We start from the raw sequence: 18,198 nt of genomic DNA on the forward strand, positions 1-18,198 counted from the left end.
CACTTTTTGGGAAAAGGCGGGAAGCAGTGCATGTTGGGAGTTGCAGTCCTGACAAAATGTTGGGGAACTGCAGGGACAACGCGGAAGGCCTGTGTCGGAGTGGGGCTGCAGAGTGGGAGAGGGAAATGAGTCTCCTCGCCACAAACTGTTTTTCCGGGGGCGGGGCGGGGCTGGTGGTTCTGTCCCTTTTCCTGTGAGAATTGTGCAGGAAAGGACAAAAAGAAAAACAGGAAGTTAAGAACCCGCCTTCTGAAGCATAAGCGCACAGGGCTGCCAGTTGAAGGGCTTCTTTGCTCACTTGAGTTCTTTCACTTGGCAGTCAGACCTTATCGTAAGTGCAGTCTTCCTGACTGCCGAAGCTCAGGGATGCTCATTTAACCCCAGTTGTTGTGGATAACAGATACCCTTCAATGGCATAGTACAAAGTTTTAAAATAAAGTGCAAAAATTAAAAGGTAAAGTGCAAAGCAAAATTAAGATCATTTGTTTATGACCGTGCATAAAAACCTGGCCGTTTGCTCTAGAGCAGGGGTCTGCAACCTGCGGCTCCGGAGCCGCATGTGGCTCTTTCAGCCTTATACTGCGGCTCTGCGTGGCCTGGAGGTCGGAGGGTAGCGTGGGCATGTCCCTCCAGAGCAGCGCTGGAAGGAAAGGTTGAGTGGAGGGGCCAAACTGCAGGCGGCTCCGTGCGTGAGAGTTCGCTTTTCACGTCCCCTCCACTCAACTCTCCTTCCAGCGCTTCTCTGGAGGGCTGGAGGGACACGCCCACGCTGCCCTCCGACCCCTGGAGGTTGGAGAGTAGCATGGTTGTGTCCTTCCAGAGCAGCCGCCATCCCCCCTCTGCTATCCCTGTGGCCGCCATTCCCCCTCTGCCCCACGGAGCAGGTGGCTGCCTGCTCCTTCAAGCAGAGGGGGTTTCCCTGCCCGGCGCCGCTGCCTCCCACAACGCCACCATCCCCTCTCTGCCCCCCCCAGTGGCAGCCATCCCCCTGCAGCCCCTCTGTCTCTCCACAACCTCCTCTGTCCCTCCAGAGCAGCCACCATCCTCCCTCTGCCATCCCCGCAGCACTAGGCAGGCCGCGGCCGCCATCTCCTCTCTGCCCCATGCAGCAGGCAGCTGCCTGCTCTGTCAGGCAGAGGGGGTTTCCCTGCTCGGCGTCACTGCCTCCCGCAGCGCGAGAAGTGGTGGCACCGGGCAGGCAGCTTCTGCCATTTCCCCTCTGTCCCATGGAGCAGGCGACTGCCTGCTTTGTCGAGCAGAGGAGGGTTTCCTTGACTGGCGCTGCTGCCTCCCACAGTGCACCGGGCAGGCCGCAACCACCATCTGCCCCATGGAGCAGGCGACTGTCTGCTTTGTCAGTCAGAGGGCCTTCCAGCTCTGGAAGGAAAGGTGAGTGGAGGGGCTGAACCGGAGGCAGTTCCGTGCGGAGGCACCTCTCCAGCTCGGTAGATCTTTGGGGCCGTGGAAAATGGGTCCAAATAGCTCTTTGAGTGGTAAAGGTTGCCGACCCCTGCTCTAGAGCACCGCTGGATTTGTTGTTTAACAGATAAACAGTCCAGCACTCTAAGCCCATCAGTAAGGTTGAGAGGAACTTTGTTCTGGCCCGCTTTTGAAGGGGGCAGTAATACAGAACATGGTGTACAGTTTCTGCAGTTTTCAGCGTGCAGATGCAAAAACGCTCGCGATGGGGTGTTTTGGAGCCTCTTCCATCCCTCAAAGTGGAAGGAAGCACATTGCATCTGGCCCAAGTGGCGGCACGTCGGTGCTCTGAATCTGGCCACACCCAAATCAAACTACATTTCAGTCCAGATAATCAAAGGCACTAGGCTTGATATGTAGTAGATTTTATTTCTTGTGGGAACAGGAACCCTAGAATATATTAATTTACAATCAAATGTTTTAGGTGTTTGATCTGAAATGGTATCACTGGCTGCAAGATGGCAGCTGGTGTCTCCAGGGTTTCTCCCCATAGTTTTAGTCGACATGCTCACTCTGGAAAATCTGGCCAAACTGAGCAAACAGGCAAATGAATGTAACCTTAGCAAAATAAACCGGGGTGGACATAAAGTTCCAGTTGCCAGATTTTTTTCCCATAGTTTCAGTTGACCTGCTGCGGACTTTGGAATGTCTGGCCATGGGGGCTATGTAGGGCCAAGTGGGCAGCAGCGGGTGCAAACTCTGGCTGCCGTAAATGTGTTACAGCAAAGCTAGCCTAGCTCCCTGGGGGCTCGTTGGGTCATCTGCTCACAGCCTATCGTGGTAGTTCCTGACTGAACAAACAAATAATTCCATTTTATAGACTCGCCTGCTTTTTTTTGGATGTTTTGTTGAAGGTGTTCCTGACACTTACTTGAGTATAGGAATATGAAGTTATGTATTGTCGAAGGCTTTCACGGCCGGAATCACTTGGGTGCTGTGTGGTTTCCGGCCTGTATGACTGTGTTCTAGCAGCATTCTCTCCTGATGTTTTGCCTGCATCTGTGGCTGGCATCTTCAGAGGATCCTCTGAAACGTCAGGAGAGAATGCTGCTAGAACACGGCTATACAGCCCGGAAACCACACAGCACCCAATATGAAGTTACTTCATCTTGTGTTTATCTTCTAGGTTGTGAAACTCTCTGAAATTGTGACCTTAGCAAAACAAGCTCAAGTGGATGTTAAGTTCCAGCTGCCCATCTGATCAAGCCGGCAGAGATTTTCCAGTACTGTTCTGTTCTCCCCTCCGCTCTTCCTTCCTCCATATAAGTGTGTCTGTACAGAGGTTTTAATGTTTTACTATTCATATAAAACTATCGTATTGGTGAGATCTATTCTTTCAAGGCCTGCCTCTCCAGTTCGCTGCTCCAGAAACCTACGTTCTTCTCCGTACACTTGTTCATTGCCCAAAGGAGCCTGAAGTTGAACTGAAGTCCAGAAAGATTTTTATATTGGTCCCAATGATGACTAGACTTGTTAGCGCATCTATGCAGAAGCTCCACAGCGTGTGGTGCTCACAGGCTATTTGAAAACAGTTCATGAACCGTAGGTAATACTACTGATTGGTAACAGAGGAATGTATCGTAGTGACATTGTATATTGGAAAAAATATTTATATTTTGCAGTACAATGAAGTTGAGCATATCACTTGCTATTTATGAACAGTAAAGTCCCGTTGCTCCTTGGGATGGATCCAAGACTGTTGTGTGACCAGAAGGGTCTCCTTGGGAGCAGTTTTTCAAAGGTGGGAGGAAGCAGCAACATTCTGTGAGCTGAGCTGCTCTCTCTGCCGGTTGATCCACTCCAAATGCTTCAGAAGCCAAAATGATTTGAGTAGTTCTAATTTAAATCATTACAAAAATGTATTGTAGCAATTAAAGTCTTTCTGGTACATTTAAAAGTACTGTTTAGTTTTCTACATGAATAAATAAAGCTTATTTCTTCAGTGCTGGAGCAGATGTACTACAACTCTTCTTAAAAGCAGTTAATAAAAACCTCCTTTAAAAGAAATTAGCAGTGTTCTCTTAATTTCACTGGTTCAATTTTAAATAAAAACGTGAGTTAAGCAGTGCTGTGTGATTTGTAAGAATGATCAGGTGGTAAGTTTCGCATTTATTTAGAGTATACAAGATAAAGTTTAAGGCAGGGGTAGGGAACCTGCGGCTCTCCAGATGTTCAGGAACTACAATTCCCATCAGCCCCTGCCAGCATGGCCAATTGGCCATGCTGACAGGGGCTGATGGGAATTGTAGTTCCTGAACATCTGGAGAGCCGCAGGTTCCCTACCCCTGGTTTAAGGAGTCTCATTGCAGCAGACTCTTATCTAGTGAACTGGATTTGTTTCCCAGTTCCTACACATGAAGCCTGCTGGGTGACCCTGGACCAATCACAGTTCTCTCAAAACTCTCTCAGCCCTACCTACCTCACAAAGCGTCTGTCACGGAAGTTTGTAAGTTGCTTTGAGACTCCTTATGGCTGAGAAAAGCAGGAAATAAATCCAAACTCTTCTAAATCCAGCCACTTTACAAAGGTACTTTGCATGCATTCTCAGTAATGGCTTTATCACTGGAAAGCAGTTCCTTTGTATAAACAGATTGCTGTCTGGATATTATTTGTGTCCTGAAAATTAAGTACTGGGTGAATCACATGAGATGGATCCCTTCCATCCCTTCTGGAAGCACTTTAGAGACCAATATGCTTTTCAGGGTTTAGCCTTTGAGAGTCAAAGCTCTCTTCATCAGATTTCTGGAAGAGGTTTTTTAATTTTTGGCCACCCAAGTGTTTGCTGTGTATACACCAATATTTCCTACTTAAAGGTGTAAAGAGTGGGTGTATTGAAATTATTTTCTCCTTTGGGGTGGTGGGGGTGAGGATGATGTCACCCCCGCTGCAGAGAAGAAACCTAAAGGGGAAGTGCAGCCTTTTCTTCTCTGCTCGCTAAGAGTTCTGGATAGATGCGCAAGAGTCTTCAAGGTTTGCAGCTGCACCTGTACCCGTCTCCCTCCTTAGGTAGCTGTTGTGTTTGCAGCAAACATGCAATGTAGAGATGTCTCCAGTTTAACCCAGCAGCCACTGTTTTGCACAAGGATAGTGCATTGTTGTATTTTTAGCAGTTGTGACGTTACCATGCCTAAAGGTACCTGCTGAAGTCAAAAGATCCACATTTTCCACAAACGCTTTTTGAACTTTTCTTTTAATACTTGAGATTAAAGGGCATGTCTGTAGATAAACTGGCCTTTGAAGATTTATTTAGATATTGCATAAATCTAATACTGTGGGGGTTTGTAACCCATCATGAAGCTGTTGGAAGGAACAGAACCCAAAACGAAGGAATTTCAGAAAAGGAAACATTTTCTTGCATTTCCTGTGGCCTCTCTCATTTTCAATGGTATTATGCAAGGAAAGGACGTCTTATGATCCTTTTATTGTCCCTTTCTGCCTAGGGTGACCAATCCCACCTGTTTTTTTAATGGTTAAAGTGCAGGATTCTGTCCATGAGTTTGCCTGGGTGGAGACACAGGAGGTTAAATCCAGTGGTGGGATTCAAATAATTTAACAACCGGTTCCGATGGTGGGATTCAAATAATTTAACAACTGGTTGGTTACAAGCACCATTTTAACAACCGGTTCTGCCGAAGTGGTGCGAACCTGCTGAATCCCACCACTGGTTAAATCCAATAGACTGTCAGCAGATCTAAATTAGGAAGAGTCTGCAGTATGAGAGGGGGGAACCATGAAAAATCCCCCCCCCCTCTGCTAATGGAAGTGGACCATAGATTGCTAATAAGCAATGTAATAGGTCTAAGGTTTCAGCAGCCTGAAACAGAGCGTAAAGAATTAGATGGACATTAAGCAATAAAGAACATGGCATTACATAAGTACAAACAATAGGATAATGCTATACCCAGCAGGACACTCTGTAGCCCTGTTCCTTTTGTAAAAATACCTTCCTGTACTATGTTCTAATATTGCCCTGTTACTTACCTTTGATTTTTATTTAAAAAAGCCAGAATGACCCCATACTTACAAGTGTGACTTTGTCATGGATGGGACTTCACAAACAGCAATGGCACACAGTTTTTAGAAGTTGGCAACTGAGCACAGAAAATTGCCATGTTATGGCGCATGTTCTAATCTGATAGGGTTTGAAGATTTTAAGGGTATAGGTCCAAATGGGTAGCAAGCAACAGGAACTAAATTTTGATCAAAGGTAGAACTTCAGGTGAAAGTGTTGCAGGGTAATGGAGGGATCTGGCCATTCAGGAGGCAGGAGATAGGAGGAATACTTTGGACACCCGGGAAGCCTTAGACTGAATTGGGCTGTTGGCCCATCCATGCCAGCTCTGTACCTCACCTTGTTCTGGAGAAAGAGGCTGTAATTTATTGTTAAAATGGTAAATCTACATGAGAACAGTTGTATATATGACAGCTGGTGTAATAAAAGTAATTGGGTTGGAGGATAAGGAAGTGGAAGGTTTGTGTTGGAACCAGATTTATGGAGAGGAGATGGATTTGCAGGCAGGACAGTATGAGGAAGGAAGCCCATCAGAACACGGCTCAGCCAGGAGTTCCTGCTGGAACGGGGTTTTTCCTCCACCTGCAGCTGCAGGAACTGTTTTTTGCTGCAGTGCTGTGTGGCCGGGGTGGGGGGTGGGGGGGAGCCATCACTTCAGGGCTGCTGCTTCTGCTGCTGCTAACTCTATCCAGCCTCTGCTTTTTCATGGCGCTTTTATTGCTCGAAGTTTAGGTTCTGTACAGAGTTGTTGCTCTTAATGGAAATGTTTGTTGCTGCCAATTGTGTGTGTTTTAGGTATTTTTTTTGTTTAGACACTTTAGGAGTGTTTTGGGTTGACAGCATAGGATTAAAATGTTACCCAAACCCTAAACTGTGAGGTGCAGGTGGCAAGCTGGCTCTCAGTGGCTGATCCCAGATGGGTGTGCCCAGTGGTGGGATTCAAAAATTTTAACAACAGGTTCCGATGGTGGTGGGATTCAAACAGTCGCGTAGTGCCAAACGGAGCAGGGTGGGGCACAACATGGGGCGAGGGGGCATGGTCTGGGCGTTCTGGGTGAAGGGATTTCCGGAGCAGGGTGGGCGGTACTGCAGCAGGGGCACTGGGCAAAATCTCCCCACTCCACCCCAATGCCACCCTGAGTAGTGAACAGTTTTGCAAAGCCAGACCCAAGCACTGAGCAAAAACTCCTACATCCCCATGCCACCAGGGTAGAAAGGTGCCCACAGGAACCAAACACTGGCCAAATTCTGCGCTCCCCATGTCCCATGCCACCAGGGGAGAAAGATTTGCCCACAGAAGCCAAACACTGGCCAAGTTCTGCACGCTCCATTCCCATGCCGCCAGGGGAGAAAGATTTGCCCACAGAATAAGCACTGGCCAAATTCTGCACTTTCCATTCCCATGCCACCAGGGTAGAAAGGTTGCCCACAGAAATAAACACTGGCCAAATTCTGGTGCGTTCCCATGCCACCAGGGGTAGAAAGATTTGCTTGCCCACAGAAACCAAGCACTGGCCAAATTCTGCACTTTCCATCCCCGTGTGCCACCAGGGGTGAAAGATTTGCCCACAGAAGCCAAGCACTGGCCAAATTCTGCACTTTCCATTCCCATGCCACCAGGGTAGAAAGATTTGCCCACAGGGAAACCAAACACTGGCCAAATTCTGCCCTCCCCATCCCCATGCCACCAGGGTAGAAAGATTTGCCCTGAGAAACCAAGCACTGGGCAAATTCTGCACTCCCCATCCCCATGCCACCAGGGTAGAAAGATTTGCCCACAGACGCCAAGCACTGGCCAAATTCTGCACTTTCCATTTCCCATGCCACCAGGGTAGAAAGGTTGCTTACAGGGAAACCAAACACTGGCGGAAATTCTGCGCTCCCCATCCCCATGCCACCAGGGTAGAAAGATTTGCCCACAGAAGCCAAACACTGGCCAAATTCTGCACTTTCCATTCCCATGCCACCAGGGTAGAAAGATTTGCCCACAGAGAACCAGAGCACTGGTAGGGATTCTTGCCGCTTGTCCCCATGCCGCAGGGTAGAAAGGTTGCCCACAGAAACCAAGCACTGGCCGGTCTGCACTTTCCGTTCCCATGCCACCAGGGTAGAAAGGTTGCCCTGAGGAAACCAAACACTTGGCCGGTCTGCACTCCCCATCCCCATGCCACCCGGGGTAGAAAGATTTGCCCACAGAGAGCAAGCGCGTAGGTCAAATTCTGCACTTTCCATCCCAGCTGCCGCGGGGTAGAAAGATTTGCCCACAGAAACCAAACACTGGCCAAATTCTGCGCTTTCCATTCCCATGCCACCAGGGGTAGAAAGATTTGCCCACAGAAACCAAACACTGGCCGGTCTGCGCTCCCCATCCCCGTATGCCACCAGGGTAGAAGGGTTTGCCCACAGAAATCAAGCAGTGGCCAAATTCTGCGCTTTCCATCCCCATGCCACCAGGGTAGAAAGATTTTGCCCACTGAGAGCAAACACTGGTAAAATTCTGCACTCCCCATCCCCATGCCACCCAGGGGTGAAAGATTTGCCCACAAGAGCCAAACCCGCTGGCCAAGTTCTGCACACTCCATCCCCATGCCACCAGGGGTAGAAAGATTTGCCCACAGGGGAAACCAAGCACTGGCCACGTGCACTTTCCATTCCCATGCCACCAGGGTAGAAAGATTTGCCCACAGAAACCAAACACTGGGCAAATTCTGCACTCTCCATCCCCATGCCACCAGAGGTAGAAAGATTTGCCCGCAGAAACCAAGCACTATTGGGATTCTGCGCTTTCCATTCCCATGCCAACCACCAGGGTAGAAGGATTTGCCCACCAGAAACCAAACACTGACCCAAATTCTGCACTTTCCATTCCCATGCCACCAGGGTAGAAAGATTTGCCCACAGAGACCAAACACTGGCCAAATTCTGCGCTCTCCGGTTCCCGTGCCACCAGGTTAGAAAGGTTGCCCACAGAAGCCAAACACTGGCCAAATTCTGCACTCTCCATTCCCATGCCACCGCAGGGTAGAAAGATTTTGCTTACGGGGGCAAAACACTGGCCAAACTCTGCCCTCCCCATCCCCATGCCACCAAGGTAGCGATTTGCTGCCAGAGAAACCAAACACTGGCCAAATTCTGCACTTTCCGTTTCATGCCACCGGGGTAGAAAGATTTGCCCACAGAAACCAAACACTGGCCAAAGTGCCACTCTCCATCCCCACATGCCGCGGGGTAGAAAGATTTGCCCACAGAAACCAAACACTTGGCCAGGTTCTGCACTCCCCATCCCCATGCCACCAGGGTAGAAAGATTTGCCCACAGAAACCAAACACTGGCCAAATTCTGCGCTCTCCGTTCCCATGCCACCGGGGTAGAAGGATTTGCCCACAGAAACCAAACACTGGCCAAATTCTGCACTCTCCAGTTTCCCATGCCACCAGGGTAGAAAGTTTTGCCCACAGAAACCAAACACTGGCCAGATTCTGCACTCTCCGTCCCCATGCCACCAGGGGTGAAAGGTTTGCCCACAGAGGCAAGGCACTGTGCGTTCTGCACTCTCCATTCCCATGCCACCAGGGTTAAGAAAGATTTGCCAACAGGGAAACCAAGCACTGGCCAAATTCTTCGCACCATTCCCGTATGCCACCAGGGATTTGAAAAGGTTGCCCACAGAAACCAAACACTGGCCAAATTCTGCACTCTCCATCCCCATGCCACCAGGGTAGAAAGATTTGCCCACAGAAACCAAACACTGGCCAAATTCTGCACTCTCCATTCCCATGCCACCAGGGTAGAAAGATTTGCCCACAGAAACCAAGCACTGGCCAAATTCTGCACTTTCCATTCCCATGCCACAAGGGTAGAACGTTTAACAAAAAGCAGTTACTTACTTTAATAGCCAGGAGGAACAGGCTGAATTATTTCGTGGTGTTCCTGCTCTCCTACTAAAGCAGGGGTCGGGAACCCGTGGCTCACGAGCCGCTTGCGGCTCTTCCGCCGCTGTTCTGCGGCTCCATGAAAGCCGGAGCCCGCCCGGGCCCATCTTCGGCAGCCCTGCAGGAAGCAGGGTGGGCGTATCTCTTGGCAGGCCCGGCCGGGCCGTGCCGTCAAGCACACCTCCCTGCCAGCCCCACTGCTTCGCGGGGCGAGCATCTCCCGGCAGCCGCCCGGACCCATCTTCGCCCGCCCTGCAGGGGCTGGGGTGGGAATCTCCATCCCTTGACCGCGGCCCCGGGGCATCCGTGCCGTGGAGCTTTACCTCCTGCCCAGCCCACTGCCCCAAGGCGAGCGGCTCCTGGCCGGCGGCCGGACCGAGCCCGAGCCGCCGGGCCCATCTTAGCCCGCCCGCCGGGAAGCAGAGTTGAGCACACCTCTCACCCGCGGCCGGCCAGGCCGTGCCGTGGGCTTTACCTCCTGCCCGCCCCGCTGCTTGCGGGGCGGGCGCTCTCCCGGCGGCCAGCCAGGCCGATCCACCGCCGCGCCCAACTTCACCCACCCTGCAGGAAGCAGGGCTGGCACATCTCTTGCCCGCGGCCGGCCAGGCCGTGCCGTGGGCTTTACCTCCTGCCCGCCCCACTGCTTGCGGGGTGGGTGCTTTCCTGGCAGCCGGCCAGGCCAAGCCACTGTCCCCATCTTCGCCCGCCCTGCAGGAAGCAGGGCGGGCGCACCTCTCACCCGCAGCCGGCCAGGACGTGCCGCGGTCTTTACCTCCTGCCCGCCCCGCTGCTTGCGGGGCGGGCGCTCTCCCGGCGGCCGGCCAATCGAAACCGAACCATGATATCTTCGCCTGCCCTGCAGAAAGCAAGATTTGCCCACAGAAACCAAACACTGGCCAAATTCTGCACTCCCCATCCCCATGCCACAAGGGTAGAACGTTTAACAAAGCAGGGTGGGCGCATCTCTCGAGGGGGATTAATCATTAACAGACTTGCTGGGTCAGTTGAAGTTGAAGTTAATCATTAACCGGCAGTTTGCAGAACTGAGGAAGATTTATCAAAGGAGTTGAAGTTAATCTTTAACAACCGGTTCCCGGTTCCCCGAACTGAAGAAAATTTAACAACCGGTTCTATCCCACCTCTGGGTGTGCCGCACCGTGTCTGCTCTCGTGGCATTCTGTTATTGGGATAGAATTCCAAAGCCAAACGTCTCCTCCTCCCCACAGCGTTCCTTTAGGGAACAGGCGGCCCCTTTTGCCTACATCAGGGACAGCAAACCCCCGAATGAATCATTCCCCTGCTAGGCGGCTTGGCGTTGGTCTGCGTCTGTCCAGCTGGCACATTGTGAGCCACTTTGTTTTTTGTTCATAAAATATATCTGTCTATCTTGATTCAAATGCCTGAGACCAGCACTCTTGCGGCACTGCTGAGGATACAGCACATGCCTGGAGGTTTTGGGCAATAATCCAACATGGACCATCCAGCGGCTGAACTGACTCTTTACCAGGTGACCTTTGAGAAACTGCAGCTCACGCACGTGCACACATGCACACGCGCACACACACACGCACACACACACACGCACACATTACCTGAGAAAAGAGCTGGTTCGGATGGATTCTAATTGGCCTCCAGGGCCCAGAGCCCTCCTCCGCTCATCCGCCAGCCGCCGGAGCTGGCAGAGGGCCCTCCTTGCCCACTAGGAATGGCTGAAGCGGCACTCCTGGCTGCCTGCAGCTGGCCTGTTGAAAGACAGAGCCAGTGAATGTTATTTGGGTGGGAGAAGTTAACCCCTGCCTTACCTGCCAGCCGGCATTTTCCAATTATGTCTGAATTCAGGAATAATAAGAATATCCTTCCTTGAGCTGGCAATGAAGGAATTACAGCATTTACTCAAATGGAAGATGTTCTTTCACATATATGTCATCAAACGGGGGGGGGGGGGGGGGGGGCATTTGCATACAAGGTACAATTATGTCCATTTGTGTGATGTCCCTTCTCCACGCACGCACAGTGCCTGCCGCTCTCTAAATCCTATTTCTCTCTCAGGTTCTGGGTTTCAAGTAGGTTTCAAGTAGCTTCACAACCCACAAACAGGGTAGGCCCTCCTCCTTTACTGACAGGCCCTCACACAAAGTTAGGGGGATTGTGGGCTCACATACTGTTCCATTCAGATGTTGCCACCATTCATTTATATTCTATTTGCACACACAAACACAACAGAGAGCAAATCTTGGCTTTTAAAAGCTTCACGGCAGGGTCTGCACAAAATCTAAGCAGTGGTAGCCCACAATTGGAAACAGTTCCTTTCAGTAGAGGAAGGGGTTTGGCAGCCTTGCGGAACTGATCCACATTTTGTAACTGAACCCAGTCCCCGCGACAGCCTTTTGGTTGTGCTGTCAAAAATATTATCTTAAAAGTGCTCCCTGTGGTAGAGTCACCATGGCCGGTTGCCACGGAGGGTGGTCCCTGGTCTCGTCCTGCTCCGGGCTCTCGCTTTCCTCAAGCAATGCAACTATGTGTAGGAAGCGCTCACGTTGAGGCGTTTGTGCGCCTCCTCTCAAATTTGCTTCAGCAAACAAGAAGCACACCGGGACAATATTTCTTGCCCCAACATGCTTCCTGTCCCACCGCCCACCTCTGCGCCGGGGGGTAATTGGGCCAACGAATCATACAGTTATAAAAGAGTTAACTCTGGACCAACGTCCATCTGCCCCTGGTGCCTGGGAAGAAGAGGCTGTGTTGGGGTTGTTGACGTGATTCAGTATATCTCTCGCCTCTGCAGTCCACTCTTGGACCAGGACTTTGGAGTTTAACAACGGATACCAACCCTAGACGTCCCAATGGTTGCTTGGGCGGTTACAGTTTGGGCTTCTAGACAATCTGGGTGTCAATGATACCTGATGACTTCCTTGACAAGCAGCTGGGATCAGTTCTTTGTGGAGCCGGGAGTGATCCTCCTAAGTTCTCATTATAACACAAGTTCTCCAAGGTTGGGGGCCCCTGCCCTAGACTGATTGGGGTCCAGAAACTCAGCAGGGGTGAAGGGCCAGGTGGAATGAAGTGCCCCCAGAAGTTCTTGTTGTCAGGATGCCTAATGGGTGCTGGGGCTGCTTGTTGCGTTGGGCTTTTAGGGGGACAGGCATTTCATGCTGTGTGTCTGTTTGCCAACTGCTTTCACCACCAGGTGCTGGCCAAGGTCAGCTCCACGGACTCTTGCTCTTATCGAGCTGGCTACGTTTCTTACTGTCTGTTCTCCTGGGAGGTGGATCCTCAGTTGGGGGTTGGATCTTTGATGCTTTGATTTATGCTACTGTCTGCGTGGGAAAAAGTCAATTCTGGCTTTTTCAAGCTGCCCTCTGGTTGAATAAACCTTTGCTCTCTACAAGGTGTTGTTTCTATCATTGAGGATCTGACACTTGTATCCAAATAGCGGGGGGGGGGGGGGGGGGTCCTGCTGGCAGATTTGGTGGCTCTTTCCAAACCTTGGTTGACCTCTGGAATGTACAAGCAACCCAGGCAGTTGAGATAGCTGCTGCTGCTGCTGCTGCTTCCTTATTATGAAAGTACTAGCAGCAAAGCCCATTGCAGGGAAATGCAATGGGCCCTAGCAAAGGGTGTGTGTGTGGGGGGGGGGGGGGGAAGCATTTCCCCTGCATTGGGTTTTACCAAGGCACAGTGGGCCTCCTCTTCTTCCAGTGTGATGCTTCCCACCGAAGTGCTCCTGGGGCTGTGGTTTGGGGGTGGGAGAGGTTGGGAAAGGGTGGCTTGGGATGGGTGGGAAGAGGCGGGTGGAACCCAGTGGCTTTTGGTGGGGAGAGGTCGGAAAGGTGAGGGTCCTGGTAGAGGAGGGTGGCAAGGTGAGGCTTCAAGAGGGGGAGGGTTGGAAGTTGTGGCTAGAGGTGGGGAAGGTTGGAAGGTGAGTATTGGGGTGGGGAGGGTGGAATTGGGGTGGTTAGGGTGGGGGGAGGCAGGAGGGCTTTGCTGGTCCCACAAAGCAACTGTTCCACAGGCCAGGCTGGCTGTTGGGGATGGGGTGGGGTGGGGTGGGGAGGTGGGGTGGCTTCTGGGGGCCTGCCAAGGCACCGCTGCTCCATGGCCAGGAGCGGATTAAATGTTTTGTTGTCACAACATTCAATTCCATTAGCCATTTATTGTTTAGGGAATTTGTAGTTGTTCTATGAAAGAATAGAACATCCAATGTGTTGTCGAAGGCTTTCACAGCCAGAATCACTGGGGTGCTGTGGGGTTTCCCAACATTGTGGCTGCTGAGTGTTTTTAGAAAGTGAGTGGAGCCAGCAGGACTTCTGACTGGCCCCTGAAGATTTGATTGGCTGTGCAAACTGCTTAAACAAATGTTGTTTTGGCAGCAGCTGCCACCACAGCATAGCTGAAAGCGAGCAAGAAAATATTCTACAACATGTTCATTTTTAAAGGTTTGAATCGCTAAACAGGAATTCTGCCTGAAATAGTGAAGAGTTGTTATTACAGTCATACATAACTGGCCTGCAGGGAGGCAGGGAGGGGGGCAGCTGGGCTCAGCGGTGTGTGCCCGGGGACATGAGATACCCCATGTCCCCATTAGCAGTACACCACTGCGAATGAGTGAAGAATTGAGTGAATTGAGTGGGGTAGATTGCTGATTAAGGTAGCGGGTGGTTATGAGGCAGTCAATAGTTTCATTTGTGAGGGGGCTATTCCCTTAAAACAGCCACATTGAAGTGGAAAGCCTCTTTGGCTGGATTAAAGTCACACACTTGAAATCACAGTGCTGTGTGGCCATTGAAAGACCCTCCAGTTTTTCCCCTTTGCAGGGCCTGGACTCCTGGCTTTTCAGTAAACTTGGAAGTGGATGCATTTATTCCCACGTTCAAACTACAAGCCTTGTATTTCACAGCACAAGAATCAGACAGTGTTTGAATCAAAACCTTTATTTAAAATTAATCTATTTATTCCTGAAACAATTAAATAAGCAAAAAACACAGATTTACAGATTGCACTGGCATAAGTCATGGCAGTTAAGAGCAAGGGCACCGACCCGACACTAGATTTAAGAATGAACTGAAATGGTAAATGTTTTCACCCAGAGTTTTTTGCAGGAAAAAAAATGAAAACAGCTTTGCAGAATTCTAGATCTAAGAGATCTAGTATATTGTCGCTTGATTTTACCAGCTAAATCATGAAGTTTCTTTGAGCATGCAGTTATACTTTGCTATCCAACCAAACACAAGAAGCCAGTTTTGTACTGTTTCTGGGATTTTTCTGGACATTAAGCCAACTATTTACAACACATTTTCACTATGGACAGTAGATCTGGTTCCCTCTAGCCAGCGGGTGAATCTTGTTCAAGGCTAAACTTGAAGACCGAAAGAGTGAGACGGTACGCATGCTTCTTAGTATTCACAGCAATTCTAAGAACCAAAGTAAGATCAGCCCAACCAATATTAATCAAAAGAAAGCAAACCTAGACACACTGATATTATTAACTATATACATGATTGATATTGAATTCTGCTACAGGCAGGTGAAGAATCAGGCACAAAGGGGAGTGTGGTTGGTGTCTGCAGTGTGAAATTGGCAGGAGAGGTATAAAGGTGAGTGAGGTGAGAAAGGGAAGAAGGTGGAGGCCTTAGGTATCCCAGCAGATGAGTCAGGTGAATACGCTGGTTGAGTTGAGGGAAGTGAGCAAGAGAGAGGAGGCAGGATGGTGACGAAGTACGAGGAGTAAAGCAAACAGAAGAAAGCGAGGCAGGTGGGGGCCCTGGGAAATGTGGGAGGGAAAGTAGGAGGGCCAGTTGGTCAATAAGGAAGGTGGGAAGATAAGTGAGACTGGTAGTTAGGTGATAAAGTTAGGTAGGCGGGTAAGCTTGGTAAGTCAGGGAGGCGGGAGCAGTTGGCTCTGTAACGCCACAAGGTGAGTGAGGCTGGTGAGTGAGCTTGGTGAAGAAGCCGGGTGATGCCGGTTGGTGTAGAGGCGTGGCTCACTCAGTCACTCACCTGCTTCTCAGTTCATTTGCCTGGAAGTTCTCTTTTACAGGATAGATCCAAAGTGAGAAAAAAGGCATCCCGTGGGCCCAGGGTTAAAAGGAGAAACTGCTAACTAGCCGTCCTTTCATTTCAGTGTGCGCTCAAACAGTTTGGAACAAACTTGGTGTAATAACTAACCAGATTTATGGTTTTGCTCACCTTGCTGCTGCATCTTCTTAAGTGTGATCAATTTTTTCACTCTGCCATAGAATTGATCTCCAGGTATTTTCCCAGTCGTTCAGTTATCCTGCAGGTGGCACTAAAGCACTTGAGAATAGTAGTCTAGTCAAGTGCCTGTCTCCCCCCAAGCAGAACTGGTTTTGGGTGTGGGGTTGGGTCTCACATGAACAGACGGAAAACTGCCACATTGTGAATCAGGCCCTTTATCCAGTCTTATCTGCTCAGACCAATACCAGAAAACAATCAGTGCTGAAATGGAAACTGTCCTTGCATGTTTTGCTGTATCTCTCAAGGACAAGACTTTTCTGACCTGAAATGATATTGACTAACTCAGCCATTTTTGTAGAGAGATATTTTGTAGAGAGATACGTTTTGTCGAGAGATATCGACTAACTCAGCCATTTTTGTAGAGGTGTCCTGAAAAACCCACTCGTCCACCTGAGTGTCAGAGGCTTATCTGGTGAACCAGATGTGTTTCCGCACTCCTGTGTTCCTGCTGGGTGACCTTGGGCTAGTCACAGTTCTTCTAGTCACAGAACTCTCTCAGCCCCACCTACCTGACAAGGTGTCTGTTGTGGGGAGAGGAAGGGAAAGGAGTTTGTAAGCCATCTTGAGTCTCTTTACAGGAGAGAAAGGTGGGCTATTAATCCAAACTCTTCTTCTTTTTAGTTGTCATCATGATGAATATTTTTAATACAAAGAGGATAGTTAGCGTGAGTGATGTGTGCCCTGGCTGAAGTTTATGTACTGCTTTGGAGAGCTGTGATTAATTGCAGACTTGGTGGCCGTGCTCTGCTGGGAGGGCTTAGGCCAGGCAAGCGGCAGCAGAGACGCCATTTCCCACCCCCACAGAATGCAACGAGAGCGTTTTTACACCAGTGTTTTTGCTGCTAGCCTGTTCCCCAGCACCAGGGGCAGGATATGGGCTGGCAGAAGGCCAACTAAGACCCACGCCTTCCAGAAAGACCCTGGTGCAAGCAGAGCTTTGCCACTGCCAGTATAAATGCCAGGCAGCCCAGTGGTGGCAGGGCACTTTACCAGTGGGTCTCCAGTTATGCTGTTGTGCATGTGCCCAACATGACTTTGAGGCTTGGTTGTTATCCTGAGCAATTTACAGGCCAGCCATGGGATTTCCATTTCAGGATGGCTGGGAATTATTGCCTGCCATTGAGCATCTATATATATAAAAATCTATCAGTGCGTTTTTCTGCTGACAGGTAATCTCCCAAACTACTGGACCGATTGCTTTGAAATTTTCACACAACATTGCATTCGCATGCAGCCAGGTTTCCATACTGTTTCCACACCTCCCTGTTGTGTACATGTCACAACTGTGCCAGTTATTGTGTACATGCCACACCGACAGTTGGAACCACAGTTCTGTTCTGCAACAGCGCCATCTGCTGGCTGTCAAAGCAACACCCTCTGATACAAGGGAACCAACCATGCCTTCCTTGAAAACCACTGCCTTATGGAATGAAAGGGGTGGGGCGGGCCATCTGCACATGACCCACACACACACCCCAGTGGAGGAAGGGGAAGGTGAGGGAGGGTTCGGGGGTTTGCTGGACCAAACACTCTGAAATTTGAACACAACGTAGCTCATGCCTCCCAGCGTGTTTTACGCTAGATCATTCGCCTGCAAGGGAAGGGAGTGAAAGGGACAAGGCCAGCCACCTGCACATGGCCCACCCACCCTAGCAGAGGAAGGGGAACGTTAGGGAGGGACTGGCCGGGTTGCCATGAAAGGGAACGGGAGAGAGGGAGGGGAGCGAGGGGGCCCTTGCCCCTCCCCCTTGCAATCATTGTGCAATGACACATGTTCGAACCGTTCGCTTCCCCTTTTCTTTCTTTTCCACTTCACCAGACTCAGCCACAGCAACTCAGGGCGGGGGGTGGGGAGGAGGGGGGCTTAAATAGTTCAGTGTTGATAAGAATAGTGTCCAGTCAATACCTGAAAATGCCAGTTTGTCTTGATAGAGGAACTTTCTAAGCTTTATTTTTGCACTGTGTGATTTGTTGCTGTACACAAAACCCCCAGACACAACAAGAAATCAGTTAATATTAACCACAGTTAACAAGTTGGGTACAAACAGTGGATTTGGTACCTGCCACAGCTTATTGAATAGTCCACATTTGGATGTCTATAAACCAGAATATAATTAAATTTTGGTTGATAACACTTTGTTCATGATGTTTTTCACCCATTGAAAATAATCAATGGGCGATTACTGTTTCATGGATTATTTGAATGTACTCCTAAATACTTTTCATATTCCATGAAGTATTGAAGGGGTCATCTCCATACAGTGAGAGAAGCTGCCAGCTGGGTCAGAAATCTGTGGGGTGCAAGTGTTTGCCACTCAGCTGCTTGCCTGAAGAGCAACAGCTTCTTATCCCAGGCTGACAGCCACATGGCAGATCCCGTGGGCAACATTTTGGCTCTGGAAATCGCGCCAGTTCTCCTTCCAGTTTCAGTCCTAGCCCAGCGCACGAAGCAAATATAGAGCTCAAAATAAAGATGAGTTAGAGAGGGCAGAGATGACCATTGATTGCAGTGACATGAGG

At 50.0% G+C, this 18,198-nt stretch overlaps 1 protein-coding gene across 1 annotated transcript in view; it reads left to right on the plus strand.

Moving 5' to 3' along the window:
- Window positions 1-3,486, plus strand: part of SUCLA2 (succinate-CoA ligase ADP-forming subunit beta) — a 41,481-nt gene extending 37,995 nt beyond the window's left edge. The window contains exon 11 of the mRNA XM_048502633.1: window positions 2,606-3,486. Within this exon, the coding sequence (XP_048358590.1) occupies window positions 2,606-2,680 (75 nt within the window). The 3' untranslated portion in view covers window positions 2,681-3,486. The remainder of the gene's footprint in view (window positions 1-2,605) is intronic.
- Window positions 3,487-18,198: the final 14,712 nt, after the last annotated feature.

Source organism: Sphaerodactylus townsendi, linkage group LG01 (assembly GCF_021028975.2).
Source record: "Sphaerodactylus townsendi isolate TG3544 linkage group LG01, MPM_Stown_v2.3, whole genome shotgun sequence".
NCBI lineage: Eukaryota > Metazoa > Chordata > Lepidosauria > Squamata > Sphaerodactylidae > Sphaerodactylus > Sphaerodactylus townsendi.